General features: G+C 37.2%; 1 protein-coding gene across 1 annotated transcript in view; it reads left to right on the forward strand.

Annotated features, from left to right (window-relative positions):
• Positions 1-19,313, forward strand: part of atg7 (ATG7 autophagy related 7 homolog) — a 126,699-nt gene that overhangs the window by 76,039 nt on the left and 31,347 nt on the right. Inside the window, exon 19 of the mRNA XM_083534123.1 lies at positions 11,965-12,087. Coding sequence (XP_083390249.1) covers positions 11,965-12,087 — 123 coding nt within the window. The remainder of the gene's footprint in view (positions 1-11,964; positions 12,088-19,313) is intronic.

Genomic DNA, 19,313 nt, shown 5'->3' on the forward strand with positions numbered 1-19,313 from the left:
AAGTACAAAATGACAAGTTCCATTTGAAACTAAAAAGTTTTGACATGGAAAACAGAAAAACAATATGTAAAATGTAACAAACTATTTCTATGAAAAAACATGAATGATTTAAGGATTTGTATTCCTTAGAAATAATTATATACTGAAATAATGATTATATCCTCTCCCAAAACATTGGAACTGCAAAGCTTTGCTTTATACTGCAAGCTTGGGAGATATTTTCAGCTTTTATTTTTTTTTCCAGTTGTTTTGGGGTGGCTTATTCCTACAGGCTTCTCTTCAGAAGAAGAAATGCTTCTCAGTTGGATCCACTTTTCCCCCTGATAAAGTTCTTTATTATGCTGTCAGTGTGTTTTGAGCTGTTGTCTTGCTGCATGATGTTTCTCGCAAGGAATCTGGATGCATTTCTCTGTAAATTGGCAGACAAAACGCTTTTGCAGCGTTCGGAATTCATTCCGCTTCTACCGTCTTGTAAACATTATCAGCAAACCATAGTGATTGAGTTTCTGAAAGCATCCTTAGAAATCAAAAGCATGAGACGTTCTTGACCATGCTTGACCGATAAGCTTGTTCTTTTGGGATCATGAGCAGATCCTTTCTTTCTCTACACTTTAGCACTTCCATCACTTTGGTAGAGTTTCATCTTGGTTTGAGAGCTTGTGTGGCATCTGACTATTTCTTTGTGAATTCTATTCTGGCCTTCTGGTTCTTATTGCTAATGAGTGGCTTGTATCTTGTGGTATCTATTTCTGTGCTCGATTTTTTTTAAGGGTGAGTTATGACTCTTCACTCCAGCCCTGTGGAAGTGGTTGTAGACACTGACTGTTGTTTTGAATTTTTATCTCACAGCTCTCATAGTGTTTCTCTCATCAGCTGCTGCTCTCCTTGGCCAACATGTTCAATGCCAGGATTCCTCTTTTTTTTTTTAAGAAAATTCCATATTGTTGTATTGGCTATGCCTAATGCCTGCTCTGATTGATGGCTCTAATTGATTATCCCAATTGTCTTGCTATTTCAATAGACAGCTCTCTGGTTTTTATGTTGGTTTATCCTTTTTTTTTTTAAATAAAATACAGTTTTCACAGACAAACAAAGAGTAAACATTCAGAGTTATTAATAAAAAAGAAAAATGATAATTTTCTAACAGTGCTCTTTTGGGCAACACGAAATGTCAGTCACAAATTCCAATTTTTGGATTTAAATTTTTATTTTATACATAAAAACACAGGTCACATGCGTGAATTCTACTATACAGAGACAATATGGTGTGTGTTAGTGTTCGTTGTGTGTTGATGTCAGTGGCGTATGTGAGTAATTAGGACGGGATTGAAGTGTTTTTTCCCTGGAGAGACTCGCTGTTGTTGAGTCCCATAAATCAGCTCAGACGCCCAATCTCTTCTCCATGTGAGGACCTGCTGGCCTGTTCTCTCTCTCTCTCTCTCTCTCTCTCTCTCTCTCTCTCTCTCTCTCTCTCTCTCTCTCTCTCTCTCTCTCTCTCTCTCTTTCTCCCTCTCTCGCTCTCTCTCTCTCTCTCTCTCTCTCTCTCTCTCTCTCTCTCTCTCTCTCTCTCTCTCTCTCTCTCTTTTTCTCTCTCTCTCTCTCTCTCTTTCTCCCTCTCTATCTCTCTCTCTCTCTCTCTCTCTCTCTCTCTCTCTCTCTCTCTATCTATTTATTTTGTCTTTCTTTCACTTGCTCTCTTATTTGTTTCCATGTCTGTATTTGTCTCTTCTTTCCCTTCTCACTTTAACTGTCACTTTATTTCTTTTGCTATGTCTCTCATTCTTTTCTTATCATGTCTTCCCTTTTCTCATTCTCACTGTCTTTCTCTTTATTCCCCTTTTCCTCTCACATTCTCTTGCTCTCGCTTTCTCTCTTTCCATTTATCTCTAAATTAATTTTCTCTTTTTCTATCTATCTCTATATCTCTGTATTGATCTCTCTATCGCTCTAGTACGTGTGAGTGTGAGTAGGAACTTTTTTTTAAGAATCGGTTTTAAAAGTTAAACACTTAAGAATGAATTCTAAATTTGGAATTAAAGCTGGGACTAGACACTGAGATGAAATTACTTTGCAGTGTGTTATTTTTGTGATATACTTCATTTTGATGTATCTTTAGGTGCATTAAGTAACTTTATTACTTACCATTGCAAGTAAATAATTGAAAAACTTTTGAAAACTTGACATCAGAATATGTGACGCAATCAACATTCAACTTCAACGATCAGGAATTGCAGCCTTTTTACATAGTCCTGCAAACTAGCATAGTTATACTATTTATAAATATATAGATTTTTGTTTTTATTCTTGGATGCAAATCCTTTGAAGCAATTGATTGCCTAAAAGTCTGGAATCCATGAATATCAGCAAAAGCTCTTTAGGTGCTTTGCCAGGCCTCCAGAACTTGTTTGTGGGTTTTTTCTGCCCATAGTTTGTATTTAGTAAAAAGCATATTAAGTTGGGTTCAGGTCACGTGACTTACTCTTACTATTTCTTTGCCTTAAGAAGCTCTTGGATTTGCTTTTGCAGTTGTTTTTTGGTCATTATCCAGCTGTACTGTAAAATGCTGCCTTCGCAGGAACTTTATTTTTTTAAATCTTTAACACACTAGAAACATGTCCTGCTCAGAGATGAAATCTGGGACTGGGCTCTGTTTCTGTTGTCTGGCCTCCGTCCTGCAGTTGTGTTTGAGTGCCGCTGCTCCTGCTGTTGGCTGTGCGCAACAGGAAAGCCATGGAAACAAAACAATCAAGCCTTCAGTGGACAATTGCTTGTAAATTTAGTTTTCTGTTTCCGTCTCCTTTAAGCCTCACCAAGGACGGCCTGGAAGCCAAAAGAACCTGACAAGAAAACACAAGAATAAATGTTCACCTGGAAAATTCAGCACACTCGATGTTTACCCACAACAGCTTTACTGTATTTCATTTCAGAGGAGGCTCTCAAAAATGAGAAGTGTTCTTTTGGACTTTTTTTTTGAAGGCAGCACACATGTATATCTGAACACTTACTAAGGGTTCTATACGTCCATATTGATCACAATGAAATTTAAAATAACCACAAGCCTAATAACTGGCGTTTTATTCTCGATTCTAATGAACACACTGCATAAACAGTTGGCTACAAAGCAAACACACAGAGTGTTGACGTGCAGGACGCTGAAGCGTCAGAGCCTCTCTCAGCAACTACCATGGGGAAGTTACGAGAACTGGAGGAGGGAATTAGGCCAAGCCTGGGAAGCCTCTTTCTATGTAAACCAGATGTTCTGCTCCCCCAATGCAGCCTCTCACACACACACACACACACGCAAGCTGCGTCACATGGTCGCCATGGCTTAATGGGCCGCATCAGTCAGGAGGTGCCAGATCGAGGGGGATCCACTCCTGGAAAATATAATGAAACCCTGTAAAAGTTGTTTCCTGCTACTGCGTTGCTAAGCAAGAGTTTGTTTACAAGCACTGTCATAAATGCTAAACATCCTTGCGAGAGAAATATGGGCTTTGGTTCGAAATGAACAGAAAACAATGCTCCTGTAAAATAATCTGTGTATGAACGCTAAGGTTGGACCACGCAGACAAAATGTACCACAGCACTTCATGATCATTTCTGTGATAAACACATTGTTTGCTAACAAGGACCAAGCAGAGTAGTGCGGTCGTATGAAATACAGAAGGTGTCTGGAGTGATACACAGAAAAGTGCACACTCTGTTATTGGGAGTTCCTTACAATGCCAGTGGAAACAACACTAAGCAGGACAAAGGCAGAATTGAAGAGAGGAAGACAAGAACCTTTGACTCATTCTAGAAAGTAATTATATGGGATATTTGATGGGGAAACTCTAGTTAATTATAAGTTCACTTTCTTGAATTTCCACATAATCAATTGCTTAAGTTCTGCTGAATTGTTCATTGTTGTGCCATTCTGTCTCCCATAGCAGTTAATGAAAACCTGCTTTATGTCTTAAATAAAGAGAATAAATGATGTCAGATTTATGTTCCCTTTAGGTAAAGGGATCTTATTAGGTATTTTGATCTTATTCATAAGAGAACATGAGATAGACATCCCAGGTACCACTGAAGTCCCTGTACCACTCCATTGTGGTGAAGCAGTACCCGCTTTCACCTGTGGTGGTGTTTTAAAGTTATTGACTAAAAGAATAAGGTCGTTAGTCATGGCAGCGTAAATGAGGTTCCCTTTGTACGCTTACTCTCCGTTATGGGGTGAGGAGTTGGACAATCAAGCAAAGACCTCGCCTTGAACAGTACTCATTTTCTTAAAAATGCAAGCAAGTGAAGGTGGTATGTAGATGCCCACTGTTCGACTATTGCAAATGCCTTCCTTTTGACTCTGCATCATGGGAACCCAAACGGACAGAGACTCTAGGGCAAACACTACTGGTGAGATTGTATCTGACAGGATACATCAGGGACTTTCCTTAGAGAAAAGCTGGAATAAACTTGCCGCTAGGAATAGAGAAGTCGGGGATAAACTTCTCGACCTGTTACCACCGCAGTCCCCACGAGAAAAAAAAAAAAAGGAAAAATTACATGAGAGAGAGAAAAAAAGATGTATTAATTACAAAATGTCAGTGCGATAGAGGGCTTCCCACGTAGTGCAATGGAAAAATAGATGTTCCCACTTCATGAGCTTGAATTAAGATTCAAGATTTGTTTTTGTCACAAGCATAATTATATGCAGAATACAACTTGCAGTACAAATGAAAACCCAATCGGCTGCTCAGAAATTGTGCATTAAGTAAAAGGTCTATATCTAGAAAATATAAAAGAAAACAAGAAAAAAAAAAGAGCTGATATAAGAAAATATATAAAAAAAAAAAATATTTAATGATGAATAGGAAAATATATGGGAAAATATATTATATAACGATATGGCAGTATTTAAAAATAGTGTAAATATATTTAGATGTGTAAAAAAAAGGAAGGAAATTTACAACTTGTAATTGAGGTATAACAGACCAAAAACAGTAGCATTCTGACTATACCACAGCCATCTATGGCCAGTAGTGTGGGAGTGAAATTTTCCATGCTCTCTGGGATGGGATGGTTGGTATACCTTCTTTCCCCTCTCCCCTGTGGGTTTCTCTAAGCTCATGTGGAAGAGGATATAAAGCACTTCAATCTAAGGGATGAGCTTGTGATGTTCAGCCTGTTCAACAGTTTGAATAAAAATGTGCTTCAGGTAACATGTAATGAAGTACAAATACTTTGTTAGTGTACATAAGTAGATTTTTCTGATATCAGTTCTTTACTTTCACTCTACATTTTAACACAAATATCTGTACTTTCTACTTTTTAAATTTTTAAAACAGGCTCCGTACTTTAGTTTAGTTGTCAATATTTTTTGTTCTCATTGCGCCGTTTTCAGCGCATCAACCTATTTCTTGTCATTGTGTGACTTTTTTTTTAATCTACCACTGGTGTATCATTTTCTGGCTCTCACACACCACGGATGTAGACTAATTTACGAAGCTAATAATCAGCAAGGCAGAAGGCAACAAGAAGTCTGGGGTTAACGTGGATGAGACAGAGGGAGTCAGTGATGTAAACATGACTGAGAACAGAGACATTCCTGATCACCTGATCATCATTTTTTTCTCTGCTTGTGTTCTATATGGTGGATGTTTAGCCTGGATACATTCATGAGGTAACAAAATAAAAAAAAATTGTTACGTACTACGCATTAATTAGGGTTGTCAAAATGAACGTGTTAAAGTGTTAACGTAAATTAATTTCAACAGCACTGATTTTATTAACGCAAATTAATGCAGCAGGCATTTCCGTTTGACCTTATATAAATAAGTAAATATAAAAGAGGCGAAATTTTAATCTGCAGCGCAACCTACGTTTATTCGCGACATCCTTTCTCTACTCAGATATAAAAAAAAACTCCACAGTAAATCTTTTTTTTCTTTCAGCACCAAAATCCGCCTTAATGCACACATCCAGCAATTAACCCGCTGGGGTCGACAAACGCACCAACGCGTTTTGTGGCATTATCTCCTCGTTAACACCGAAACAAACTCAAATTACTCTGCTTTTTTTTGGTACAGATGAGCGTAATACATCACTCGAATCTGTAAAGGGTCTACTTTTTTTTCTATACACTCATAATAACAACAAAACGCTGTGCTTTTGTAAATTGAAAAAAAAAATACAGGGGGCGCTCTCTGCCGTCTCTGTAATCTCTCTTCACAGACATATAAATAAAACAACCTGAATCTTAGTGAATACTTACCTCACAGACATAATTAAATATATAAATAGAAAGCTCAGAATGTCTATATTTTAATATTTAATAATTTTTAATATTTTCTGATGATTTCATCCGTATGAAAGTTAGAAGAGGTACAATTTCTCCGGGATCACCTCATTAACCGTCTGTGTTGAAACCTAGCAAAGGTTCCGTTTAGTGTCCTGATTTACGTGTCAGCTTGATTTACGTATTTTAAAACACCATAATTACTTTCATTAATTTATAAGAATATTTCGTCTTCATGCTCTATGTTGAGTTTGGTTTCACTATTAAAAAACAAACATTTGTTTAAAGCATCCATATTTCTCTATGCCTATGTTGATTTGAGTATTAAAACCTATAAAAGTATTAATTGAAGGTACGTTTAGAACAGATTATTTTTGAGTTATCTCATGACAGTGCGATTAATCGCGATTAAATATTTGAATTGATTGACAGCCCTAAAAATTATGACGTGAGGTTCAGTTACCAGCGTGACACTAAAACAATTTTTGTATTATTTTTTTTAGCCCAAATGTCTTTACTTTTACTTGAGAACAAAAAGTATAGTCAGTACTTTTACCAGAGTCTTTTAAAATATGAGTATATGTACTTCTGCTGAAGTGAAGTGTGTGTGTACTTTTGCCATCTCTGCTGGCAGGTAAGAATTATAGATATATGGTCAGTGAAAATTTAGGGCAGTGGCTCAATAATTAGGGCTTTGAATTACTGATCAGAATGTTGGGGGTTCAAGCTCTAGGACTGCCAAGTTCTTTAAACCACTCCTTCCAGGGGAATATACTGGCTGACCCTGTGCTATAACCCCAACTTCGTAATATGTAAAAAAAATAAATAAATAAATAATTCCACTAGGCATTAGTTTATATGTGAAAAAATACAGGCTTCTTTTTTTGTCTCGTTCTTGTTTTAAAATAAGGGTATTATCTGTGTTTGCAAATAAATTTGACAAGAAAAAAAACAATGTGTGTTGTGCAGTCGGTGGTGCAGTTTAGAACATGTATCTTCCACTATAGTTTCAGCATTGAGGTGCACTGCTGCAACATATTTTGCTTCAATATACAGTGGGGGACAGTAGCGAAGTAAATGTAATATACTTACGTAGATTTTTTTCCGCGTATCTGTACTTTACTGAAGTATTTCCATTTGGGGAAACTATTACCTTAACTTCACTACATTTCTTTTTACTCGGCTACATGTAGCCAAATCAGCTTTTTATTTATGAGAGGATAAAACAATTCACTGGTCAATCATGCAGCAAGCCACCAATCAGAGAAGAGCGCACGCTCTTGTTTTGAACTTGTTTTGATTTGCCGCCTTGGTGGTATCTACTTAGCACGAACATACACTTCAGCATCAGTTCAACAGCAAGCAGAACATTCTGAGAGGAATAAATGATGGACAAAACTCACAATATAACATAACAAAACCCGTGGCCTAATTTGTGTCATTTTTTTGAATGATTTGAAAAGAAGGTTTTGGGCTCATGTTAATTTTAATAGATATGAATCAGTGTTTGACTCATATCAGTCTATTAATAGATCGTTGTCTAAACAGTAACATTACAGTCTTTTCACAGAAACTAAGTTGATTAAGCAAAGAGTCTTGTGATAAAAATGATAATAGAAACATTATAGCCATAATAAATCATAGTAAATTGAATACTTACTGTAAGTACATTTGAAGGCAAACACGTTTGTATTTCTATTTAAGTGAAAGTTTAAAGAAAGAAGTTTTACTGTAGTAATATTTCACCTTCTGTATCTCTACTTTAACTCAAGTACATTGTTTGTGTACTTCATCCACCACTTGTCAAATATACATAACAAATAAAACCTAATTATTTGTTTTTCTTGTATACAAGAAGATGGTGTCCACTTACAAATGCAACTATAGATTAAAAACTGATAGCTGAGATATACTAATCTGTCCTTGTCCTTTGTCCCCATGCTAATGATTTATCCAAACTAAACTGGGGTATTATAATTTCTCTTCACATCTTTACAAACCTGAAAACATCGCCCTTAATAAAATGAGGCATTTATTACCTACTGTAAATTTAGCTCATTCACACATTCGAGTGAAATTCTGTTGAATTCCGCAAACTTTCCAGTTTCTTCTTACACGTCTGCCAATCTTTGTAGGGCAGGACCTGGAAAGCTATGTGAAGGCAAATTGCGCTAGGGAAAAAAAAACATTCCAGCTGTCCAATATGGCTGCCCACATAATGTTCAAGTTTACATATTACAGGAAGTTACATGAAATCCTAACCACAATGAATCAAATATATTTCAGTAAGATATTTCTAGATAAAAATGTATTTTAGGTAGGCAAAAGAGAATTAATTTTCGAACAGATGAGGAAAGAGTCGAAAGGAAATCATGAGGTGGCGCTGTTCAGAATTTGTCATTTCGATATTTAAACGACATTCGATTCATTTTTATTTGTATATCCCTTTTAACAATTTGCAGCTTTACAGAGATGAATAGGTTATGAAGTATAAAGAATGTTTTAGTTTTGTGCCTGTAAGTATCCCCTAATGAGTAAGCCAGTGGCAGATATAAAATACCCTTCACTTATATAAGTTCACTGTTCCTGATCTCAGAGTCGAGCTATTTGTCTAGTAGCTTTCACACAAAAATGCTCCTAATTGGTAGTTTCTTTATCTTTCTATCAGAGCCAATAAAATGGGATTAAACTAACTGAGGGACCAAACTAGTCTACAGCAGTTACAAAAAGAGGAATCCATTTATGAATGCTATTACAGGGAAATTGCTATGCACAAAAAAAAAGTGATTTTATGTAAATTGGAAAACTGTCAATAAATATTTCACTCCAAAATCCTTTGGGTGAGACTACAACTTTGTTTTGTACAACAATCTCAGTCCTGTAGTGCTGTTCCAAGAATGTAGTTAAGCTTTGATGTGTATATGTGATCTCTTCCCCCCTCCCCCCTCCAACCATTCCTTTAACCCTTCTTAATAGGGGTCCCCTGGTGGTCTAGTGGTTAAGATGCAGCGCTCTCACCGCTGCGACCCGGGTTCGATCCCCGGTCAGGGAACCATCCCCAGCCACTCTCAGTGCCGGTCCCAAGCCCGGATAAATTGGGGAGGGTTGCGTTAGGAAGGGCATCCAGCGTAAAACATGTGCCAAATCAAACGTGCGGAGGATCCGCTGTGGCGCCCCCTAACGGGAGAAGCCGAAAGAAAGAAAGAAAGAAAATAGGCATCATATAATTATACCTTATTGAATTGACTTCTAAAATAAGCAGGCTGCGCAATTTACAACATTGTGAAGCCACTTCAGTGCGTTATACGCAGCTTCACTGGCTGCCAGACCTCCAAACGTCACGTTTGTCCTAAATTGGGGACGTAGTCGCTGTTTAATTCTATGCTACTTGGTACCATAAGTGTACTCCACCCTGTCAGTCGCCCATGTCTGGCTCATTTAAAGCAGACGCCACTCTGCTTTACTCACTCACTCACACACACACACACACTCACACACACACACACACACACACACACACACAGTTGCTTATTCATCCGTGCACACAGAAACTCTATCTCTCTGTAGAGTGAGGCTGTGAAAAGACTGCTGTGATAAGGGAGAGTGTATAAGAGAAAGTGGCCATGTCTGGGCTTTGCTCCTCCATGTCTGCCTTTAGTCCTATAACTTTTCCTTTCATTTCATGCTTTGTTCTTTCTTTCTTTTTTTTTTTTTTTTTTTTTTTGCCTGGAACAATACTCTAACAGGATCTCTGACTGTCTTTTCAGCTGCTTGTCTGCTTTTGTCTATGTAACATTTGTATCTTTCTGTGTTTAGCTGTCTGTCAACCAAAATAGCCCTCTGTCTACTCATCTGTCTTTTGAATGTCTAACTATTTAGATAACTAATAATAATGTTCCCTTTCTAGCTGTCTGTCTGTCAGTCTAGTTAACTGTCCCACAGTCTACCCACCTGTTAGTCTGTCCGGGTATTTGTCTCATTAGATATGAAGCTATTAAGTTAACTATCCCTCTGTGTATTTGTCTGTTTTTCTAGTTATCTGTCTCTCTTTAAAAATGTCTCTCAACCATCAGTCTAGCCAACTGTCTAACTAATAACTATGTGTCTGTTCACTCTCCAGTCTTTCTGTTTGTATGTCTAGGTGTCTGTCTATACTGAATTTGATCTCCCTGTTTTCCTGTCTATCTGTCCAGCTATTTACTTATCTAGAAACTACCCCTCTATCTACCCCCTCTCTGTGTCTGATTATATCTAGATTTCTGTGTGTCTGCCTGTTTAAATGTTTAAAGCCCCCGTGACCCTGCTGATACAACCACAGTTCCAAAAACATTGAAACAATGTGCAAAATGTGAATAAAAACAATGCAATGGTTTACAAATCTCATAAATCCATATTGTTTTCACAATAATAATAAAAGAAAACATATCAAATGTTTAAACTGAGAATATATATATATACCAATTTAAGGAAAAAATAAGGTCATTTGGAATTTGATGCCTGCAACAGGTCTCAAAAAAAAGTTGGGACAGGGCCATGTTTACCACTGTGTAGCATCACGTCTTCTGTCTGTATACATATGGGAACTGAAAAAAACAGCTGTTGAAGTTTTGGAACAGGAAAGTTTTCCCATATGTGTTTGATACAGGATTCTAGCTGCTCAACAGTTCTGGGTGTCCATTGTTGTATTTTTTGTTTTATTATGCGCCAAATGTTTTTAAAAGGTGAAAGTTCCAGACTGCAGGCAGACCAGTTCAGCATGCGGACGATGATTTAAAAATCAGGACTGTTTTAAAAGCAGTGCTGCCTGAGGGCCCTAAGATCCGGGCATCTAATATTGATTTTTCACCCTGTCTTGTGCACAGAGATTTCTCCAGATTCTTTGAAACATTTAATGATATTATGTACTGTAAATGATGAGATATTCAACTGTTTTGCAATTTTAACATTATCCTGGAATTGTTCCATAATTTGTAGACACATTCACAGATTGCTGAAGCTCTGCCCATCTTTACTTCTGAGAGACTCTGCCTCTCTAAGATACACCTTTTATACGCAATTATCTTACTGACTTAATGTCAATCAACCTAATTAGTTGCGAAATGTTTCTCCAGCTGTTTAATTAGAATAAAACTTACATTTTCCAGACTTTCGGTGCCACATCCCAACTTTTGCAGCCATCAATTGCAAAATGACCTTATTTATTCCTTAAAATTGTCAATTTCTTCAGTTGAAACTTTGGATATGCTTTTATGTTTATTTAAGAGACTTGCAAACCGTGGCATTCTTTTTCCATTTACGCTTTACACAGTATCCCAACTTTTTTGGATTTGTGGTTGTATGTCACATGCATGTGTATGATATTTATATCAGCTAGATTATTATACATGCTGTACTCACAGTCCAGGATATATATAAAATTCTTTATTATATATTTTATTCTTACTCTTATTATTATAATTATTATTTTTATTTATTTATTTATTATATTTTATTTTATTTGATTATTTATTTATTTTATTATATTTTTTGTTTGTTTGTTTGTTTGTTTGTTTGTTTGTTTGTTTGTTTTTTGGGGGGGGGGGATCCTAAACTGTGAGTTTTAAAAACAGCATGTATAGTAATCTAGCTGATCAACCTACACCCACTGCCATATAATTAATATAATCTAAATATGAATGTATTATTTGCAGGTCCTGGACCATTATGAACGTGACAGATTCCAGTTTTTGTCTAAGGTGTTTAACTCAACTCATTCCTTCCTGGAGGATTTGACTGGTCTGACCCTGCTGCATCAGGAAACACAGGCTGCTGAGGTGAGTCTTCCACATTTCTCTAAAGACCAGTGTTCTTCACATATTCACTATGAATATACTGTATGCACGTGTCATTAATAAATCATTAGTCTTTGAAAAAAATTAAAGATGTGAAAAAGTGGAGCCAAGTCTACTGGAGGATCCTTAACTCTGAGTGTAGATGCCTAGTATTATGGATAAAGAAGAGAATAATGTATTTTACACATTTAGATTTCATCTTAATGGAATCGAGTTGAAATGAAAAAATAATTGCTGTGGTTGTTTTTTGATTTTTTGTATTCATTTCAAAAGAATAAAAACTGAAATGCTAGAAATGTGTGACTTGGCATGCCAGTGTTCATGTGGCTGACATATAATTTTTTTATTTAGACTTTTAAGGTGAGGAATAACATTTTAAAAAGAAAACTGTACTGGTGTTCAATGATCTAACAATCTGTGACCTAGATAGTTCTCCTTTTTTTTATTTTTTTTATTTCTTTATTCTGTTGAATGCTTACCTTGGACGTATTAAGTTGTAGGAGTTTGCAGTGGCACGGTTAAAGGGTGGAGGCTTGAAGGAAAAGTGTTTATGCTGAGATACGCAGTACAGTACACATTATTAAAGAAGAAAAGGGTGGTGGGAATTTCCATTTTCTATTCGTCTGACTTAGTCTGCCGTCCATTACTTGGGACAAATCGGGTCATTTGTATTGTTACATGTGCTATTCCAAGTCTAGAAATAAATAAACAAGCAAACAAATAAAGAAATAATAAACAAACAGAAATAGTTTTTATGACCTTTGTTTTAATTGGTCTTTGTTGGTTTTTTAGCATCTATTGTTAGATTGTAACATTGCTTAATACACTATACAGACAAAAGTATTGGGACACCTACATTTTCCAGACAGTTTCTTTCCCAAACTATTACCCCAAATTTGGGGGCACACAATTGTATAAGATGTCTTTGAATGTGGTAGCATTCAATTTTCCTTTCACTTGAACTAGAAGACCCAAAACTGTTTCAGCACGACACTGCCCCTGTCCACAAAGCCAGCTCCATGAAGTAAAGGTTTTCATGCATTAGAGTGGAAGATCTTGAGTGACCTGCTATAGAGCTTTGACCTCAACCCTACTGAACACCTTTGGGATGAATTTGAACATTGACTTCACCCCAGGCCTCCTCACCTGACCTACATCAGTATCTACCTTTACTAACACTAATGTAGCTGAACGAGCACAAATCTCCTCAAGCACACTCCAAAATCGAATGAAACATGTTTCGAAAGTAGATGTGCATAAAAGTGGAGGTTATTAATACAGCAAATATGAAATAAATGTGGAATGGGATGTTCAAAAAGAAGATACAAATCTTATGGTCAGGTGTCCACAAACATTTGTCCATATTGCGTAGCTTTTGTACAAACCCCTTGTGCAATAATTTACAAATCTCATAAACGTATATTTTATTCACAATAGAATATAGATAACGTGTCAAATGTTAAAAGTGAGATTTTTGAAATGTCATGCCAAATATTGGCTCATTTTGGATTTCATGAGAGCTACACATTCCAAAAAAGTTGGGACAGCTAGCAATAAGAGGCCGGAACAGTTAAATGTACATATAAGGAACATACAAATGTACATAAGAGGATCACTAATTCCCCCAATGCTGCGGCGAAAAATAGTGGAGCAACATTAGAAAGGAGTTTCTCAGAGAAAAATTGCAAAGAGTTTGAAGTTATCATCATCTACAGTGCATAATATCATCCAAAGATTCAGAGAATCTGGAACAATCTCTGTGCGTAAGGGTCAAGGCCGGAAAACCATACTGGATGCCGTGATCTTCGGGCCCTTAGACGGCACTGCATCACATACAGGAATGCTACTGTAATGGAATTCACAACATGGGCTCAGGAATACTTCCAGAAAACACAATCCACCGTGCCATTCGCCTTCACCTGGTAAAACTCTATAGGTCAAAAAAGAAGCCATATCTAAACATGATCCAGAAGCGCAGGCGTTTTCTCTGGGCCAAGGCTCATTTAAAATGGACTGTGGCAAAGTGGAAAACTGTTCTGTGGTCAGACGAATCAAAATTTGAAGTTATTTTTGGAAAACTGGGACGCCATGTCATCCGGACTAAAGAGGATAAGGACAACCCAAGTTGTTATCAGCGCTCAATTCAGAAGCTGATGGTATAGGGTTGCAGGATTGCTTTTGGCATGGGCAGCTTTCACATCTGGAAAGGCACCATCAATGCTAAAAGGTATATCCAAGTTCTAGAACAACATATGCTCCCATCCAGACGTCGTCTCTTTCAGGGAAAACCTTGCATTTTCCAACATGACAATGCCAGACCACATACTGCATCAATTACAACATCATGGCTGAGTAGAAGAAGGATCCGGGTACTGAAATGGCCAGCCTGCAGTCCAGATCTTTCACCCATAAAAAAAAAATTTGCACATCATAAAGAGGAAGATGCGACAAAGAAGACCTAAGACAGTTGGGCAACTAGAAGCCTGTATTAGACAAGAATGGGACAACATTCCTATTCCTAAACTTGAGCAACTTGTCTCCTCAGTCTCCAGACGTTTGCAGGCTGTTATTAAAAGAAGAGGGGACGCCACACAGGGGTAAACATGGCCTTGTCCCAAATCTTTTGAGATGTGTTGATGCCATGAAATTTTAAATCAAAACTTTTTTTTTACCTTGAAATTATACATTTTCTTAGTTTAAACATTTGATATTTCATTTATGTTGTATTCTGAATAAAATATTGAAATTTGAAACTTCCACATCATTGCATTCCTTTTTTATTCACAATTTGTACAGTGTCCCAACTTTTTTTGGAATCGGGTTTGTACAAAATGTGAGTTACTCCTGGGAGATACTATGCAGGAAGTTCACATCCGGAAGTGAGGAACGATATGCAGGTCACGCTGGTGAAGGACCACCCTGTATTTACTCTAGCCACTTTGAAAAGGTTGTTTTTGGAGGGAATTCATGATGGACTCAAGATACTGTGTGGTGTTTATTTACGCTGAGTGAATGAAACAGCTCACCGTACAGTAGCGCTCCACCTACAGCAAGGTGTGTAGTATGTATGTTTTTACTGCTACCTCTGGTAAAAACCTGCTTATGTACTTATATTGTCAAAATTAGAAAATTCCAAGCAGCAGCGCTTAAAAGATCATTGGAAAATTTTTTTGTAGTCCATTTGTTCCTTATTAAATTGATTTCAGTGACTGTGCAACAATAAAACACTGGTTTTGGTTACTCTTAACCTCCTCTTTAGAGAAAGTCTCTTTGGACTTGTATTCTTCAAAGGGAGCAGGATAAAGTCAAGATCACTTCATAATGAACCACAGCCAGCTTCTCTCTATGATTTTAAACAGTGACACTTCCTCGTTTGATGTCGGATTCAAAGTCGATTTAACAGTGCACATTGTCTTGTCCAACTTTCGGATGTCTTATTCCCATGCAATGACAAATGTGGGAATTTTTTTCTTTTTTTTTTCTTAAGGGACCAGAGTATTTACGCCTCAGTATGCTGCTGTTGCCCTATGAATAAGATCCTTGTTAAGTCTTAAGTGTGAGAGTTCAGCTTTTCTCAGGGTCGCCTTTACTTGACACGTTTAGTCCTAGCAGACGGCTTCCTGATTAAACCGAGCCCTTGGGATCCACACAATGGAGTACACGTCACCTGTAGTTTGGATTTCAAATGCAAAACAAATAATGCAGCTATTCATTATGCTGCTCCAGTTGTTTTAGAATACGCTCAGTGTAATTGCTAGATGTGTGTCAGATTAAATTAAGAGAAAACTGCGCTGCAGACTCGTTGGCCTTAAGAACAGCAGTCTTTCTATTGTTAGGAGTAATTTTTTTGTTCTAGCCACGGATAATCTGGGAAGAAAGACACAATCAGGACACACTGTACTCCTGACATGATGGTTTTCGAGGTGTTTGATTGGCTGTTTTGGTTCTGCATCCTTAAAATAACCAAAGTCTGCATACTGCACTCTGTACAGAGATGAATTTGACATTTAATCTTGATAATGTGAAGGACAGCGATTGAGCGACTGCTTAATAGTGGAAATGGTGTGTAGTCGTGCAGTGAATTTATAACTTATGCTTTAATATATGAAATTGTTTTGCTAGATGGCAGCTCAACATTGACTTTAACATAACTGACATTTCAGACACAATACGGAATTTCAAAGTCAGTTGTTTCTCTCTTTATTTTTTCAAATTCGGTTTTCATGTGCTATATTGCCAAAGCAAATAATTGTACATGCCAATTGCCAAACCTTTCTTTCTTCTATTCTTTCTTTCCCTTTCTTGCTCTATTTCTTTCTTTCTTTCTTTCTTTCTTTCTTTCTTTCTTTCTTTCTTTCTTTCTTTCTTTCTTTCTTTCTTTCTTTCTTTCTTTCTTTCTGTCTGTCTGTCTGTCTGTCTGTCTGTCTGTCTGTCTGTCTGTCAGTCTTTCTTTCGCTCTATTTCCATCCTTCTTTCCTCTACCTCTCTCTATCTCTCTAATAAGAAGGGCTGAGTGTCCTTTGCACAGATAGGAAAACTCAAATGCTTCCAAATTCTGTCTTAACCCAGAAATCATGCTTCAGTAATGGCTTAAAGTCTCCATATTGTTGGTAGTAATCTGTGTAATGTTAAGCTGTCATTAGTGAGGTCATGATGCTTTGTATGTATGACTGAGTTGTTACCAGAGAAACGATAACATATTGTTATGAATGGATTAAAATAAACATGTGACTTGCCTGGCAGCTGACACTATGCCACGATCATTCTGTCAAAGAACATTTATCAACACCTTCTAAACAATCTTTATTGAGAATTCAACAGTGCTGTGGCATAATTATCATATAACAGTCATGTAATATTTATAAATATATTGCTCATACGACTAATTGTGTTTATAATTAACTATTTTTTCAGTCTCTTATAACAAAGGCCTTTACTTGCAAGATCAATTTTGGGCAACCGACTCTTTTACACTCTCTCTCTCTCTCTCTCTCTCTCTCTCTCTCTCTCTCTCTCTCTCTCTCTCTCTCTCTCATATAATTAATAACACTTATCTATCTCTGTTACTCTCTTTCTCTCATAATAAACATTTTCAAATATCATGCTTGTTCTCTCTCTCTCTCTCTCTCTCTCTCTCTCTCTCTCTCTCTCTCTCTCTCTCTCTCTCGTCTCTCATTTGCTTGTTTTCTTCCCCTTTCTCCCCATCTCTCTCTCTTTCGATCTCTCTACCTCTCACACACTCTCATATTTGTCTACCCTCATGCTTTAATTCTCTCTCTCTCTCTCTCTCTCTCTCTCTCTCTCTCTCTCTCTCTCTCTCTCTCAGTAAACATTTTGTTTTTTAACATTTTTTACATGAATGACTTTTTAATCCATTTTTAATCTATTTAAATTCTTCTGCATTTACTTAAATTGAACCTCTTACCAGTCACTGTTGTATGTCCTGAACTTTGGTTAATAAAGGTCTTTTTAAAATAAAAAATCTCTCTCTCTCTCTCTCTTTCTCTCTCTCTCTCTCTCTCTCTCTCATAATTTTTTATTTTTATTTTCAAATGTTACACTTACAGTGGTGTTAAAAAGTCCTGATTTCTTATTTTTTTGCATGTTTGTCAAACTTTAATGTTTCAGATCATCAAACTAATTTAAATATTAGTAAAAGATAACACAAGTGAACACAACATGCAGTTTTTAAATGAAGGTTTTTATTATTGAGAGAAAACAAGATCCAAAACTACATGACCCTGTGTGAAAAAGTGTTTGCCCTCTAAACCTAATAACTGGTTGGGCCACTTAGCAAAAACAACTGCAATCAAGTGTTTGCAATAACTTGCACTGAGTCTGTTACAGCGCTGTGGAGGAATTTTGCTCACTCATCTATGCAGAATTGTTGTAATTCAGCCACATTGGAGGGTTTTTCGAGCATGAATCGCATTTTTAAGGTCACGCCACAGCATCTCAATAGGATTCAGGTCAGGACTTTGACTAGGACACTCCAAAGTCTTCATTTTGTTTTTCTTCAGCCATTCAGAGTCGAACTTGCTGGTGTGTTTTGGATCATTGTCCTGCTGCAGAACCCAAGTTCGCGTCAGCTTGAGGTCACGAACAGATGGCCGGACATTCTCCTTCAGGATTTTTTGGTAAACAGCAGAATTCATAGTTCCATTTATCACAGCAAATCTTCCAGGTCCTGAAGCAGCAAAACAGCCCCAGACCATCACACTACCTCCACTATATATGAAATGCTGTGTTACTTTTACGCCAGACGTAATAGGACACACACCTTCCAAAAAGTCCAACTTTTGTCTCATCAGTCCACAGAGTATTTTCTTGGGGATCATCGAGATGTTTTCTGCCAAAACTGAGATGAGCCTTTATGTTCTTTTTGCTCAGCAGCGGTTTTCGTCTTGGAACTCTGCCATGCAGACTATTTTTGCGGTCTCTTTCTTATGGTGGAGTCATGAACACTGACCTTAACTGAGGCAAGTGAGGCCTGCAGTTCTTTGGATGTTGTTGTGGGGTCTTTTGTGACCTCTTGGATGAGTCGTCGCTGTGCTTTTTGGGTAATTTTAGTTGGCTGGCCACTCCTGGAAAGGTTCTCCACTGTTCTATGTTTTTGCCTTTTGTGAATAAAGGTTTCTGATTTATAGATCTCAATTACTTTCTTTGTCATTTGTTTCTGAATTTCTTTGGATCTCAGCATGATGTTTAGCTTTTGAGTATATTTTGGTCTACTTCACTTTGTCAGGCAGGTCCTATTTAAGAGATTTCTTGATTGTGAACAGGTGTGGCAGTAAGCAGGCCTGGGTGTCGTGAGAGAAATTCAACTCAGGTGTGATAAACCACAGTTTTAACAGGGGGGCAAACACTTTTTCACACAGGGCCATGAAGTTTTTGAATTTTGCTTTTTCCTCAATAATAAAAACCTTCATTTAAAAACTGCATGTTGTGTTCACGTGTGTACACTTTTTCACACCACTGTATCTCTCTCTCTCTCTCTCTCTGTTCTCTCTCTCTCTCTCTCTCTCTCTCTCTCTCTCTCTCTCTCTCTCTCTCTGTGATTAGTTTAGAAATTTAGCAGACAGATAAGAGGTGCTAAGGTTGAGTGCTGGTCAGAAATCTGCCTGCAGTATTAGACAGGAAACGAGTGGCAGCACTGAATAAACAGGAGTCTGATGACCAACCTAGTGGGTGTCGCCTCTTCCCAAACC

Source organism: Silurus aristotelis, assembly GCF_946808225.1.
Source record: "Silurus aristotelis genome assembly, chromosome: 28".
Lineage (NCBI taxonomy): Eukaryota > Metazoa > Chordata > Actinopteri > Siluriformes > Siluridae > Silurus > Silurus aristotelis.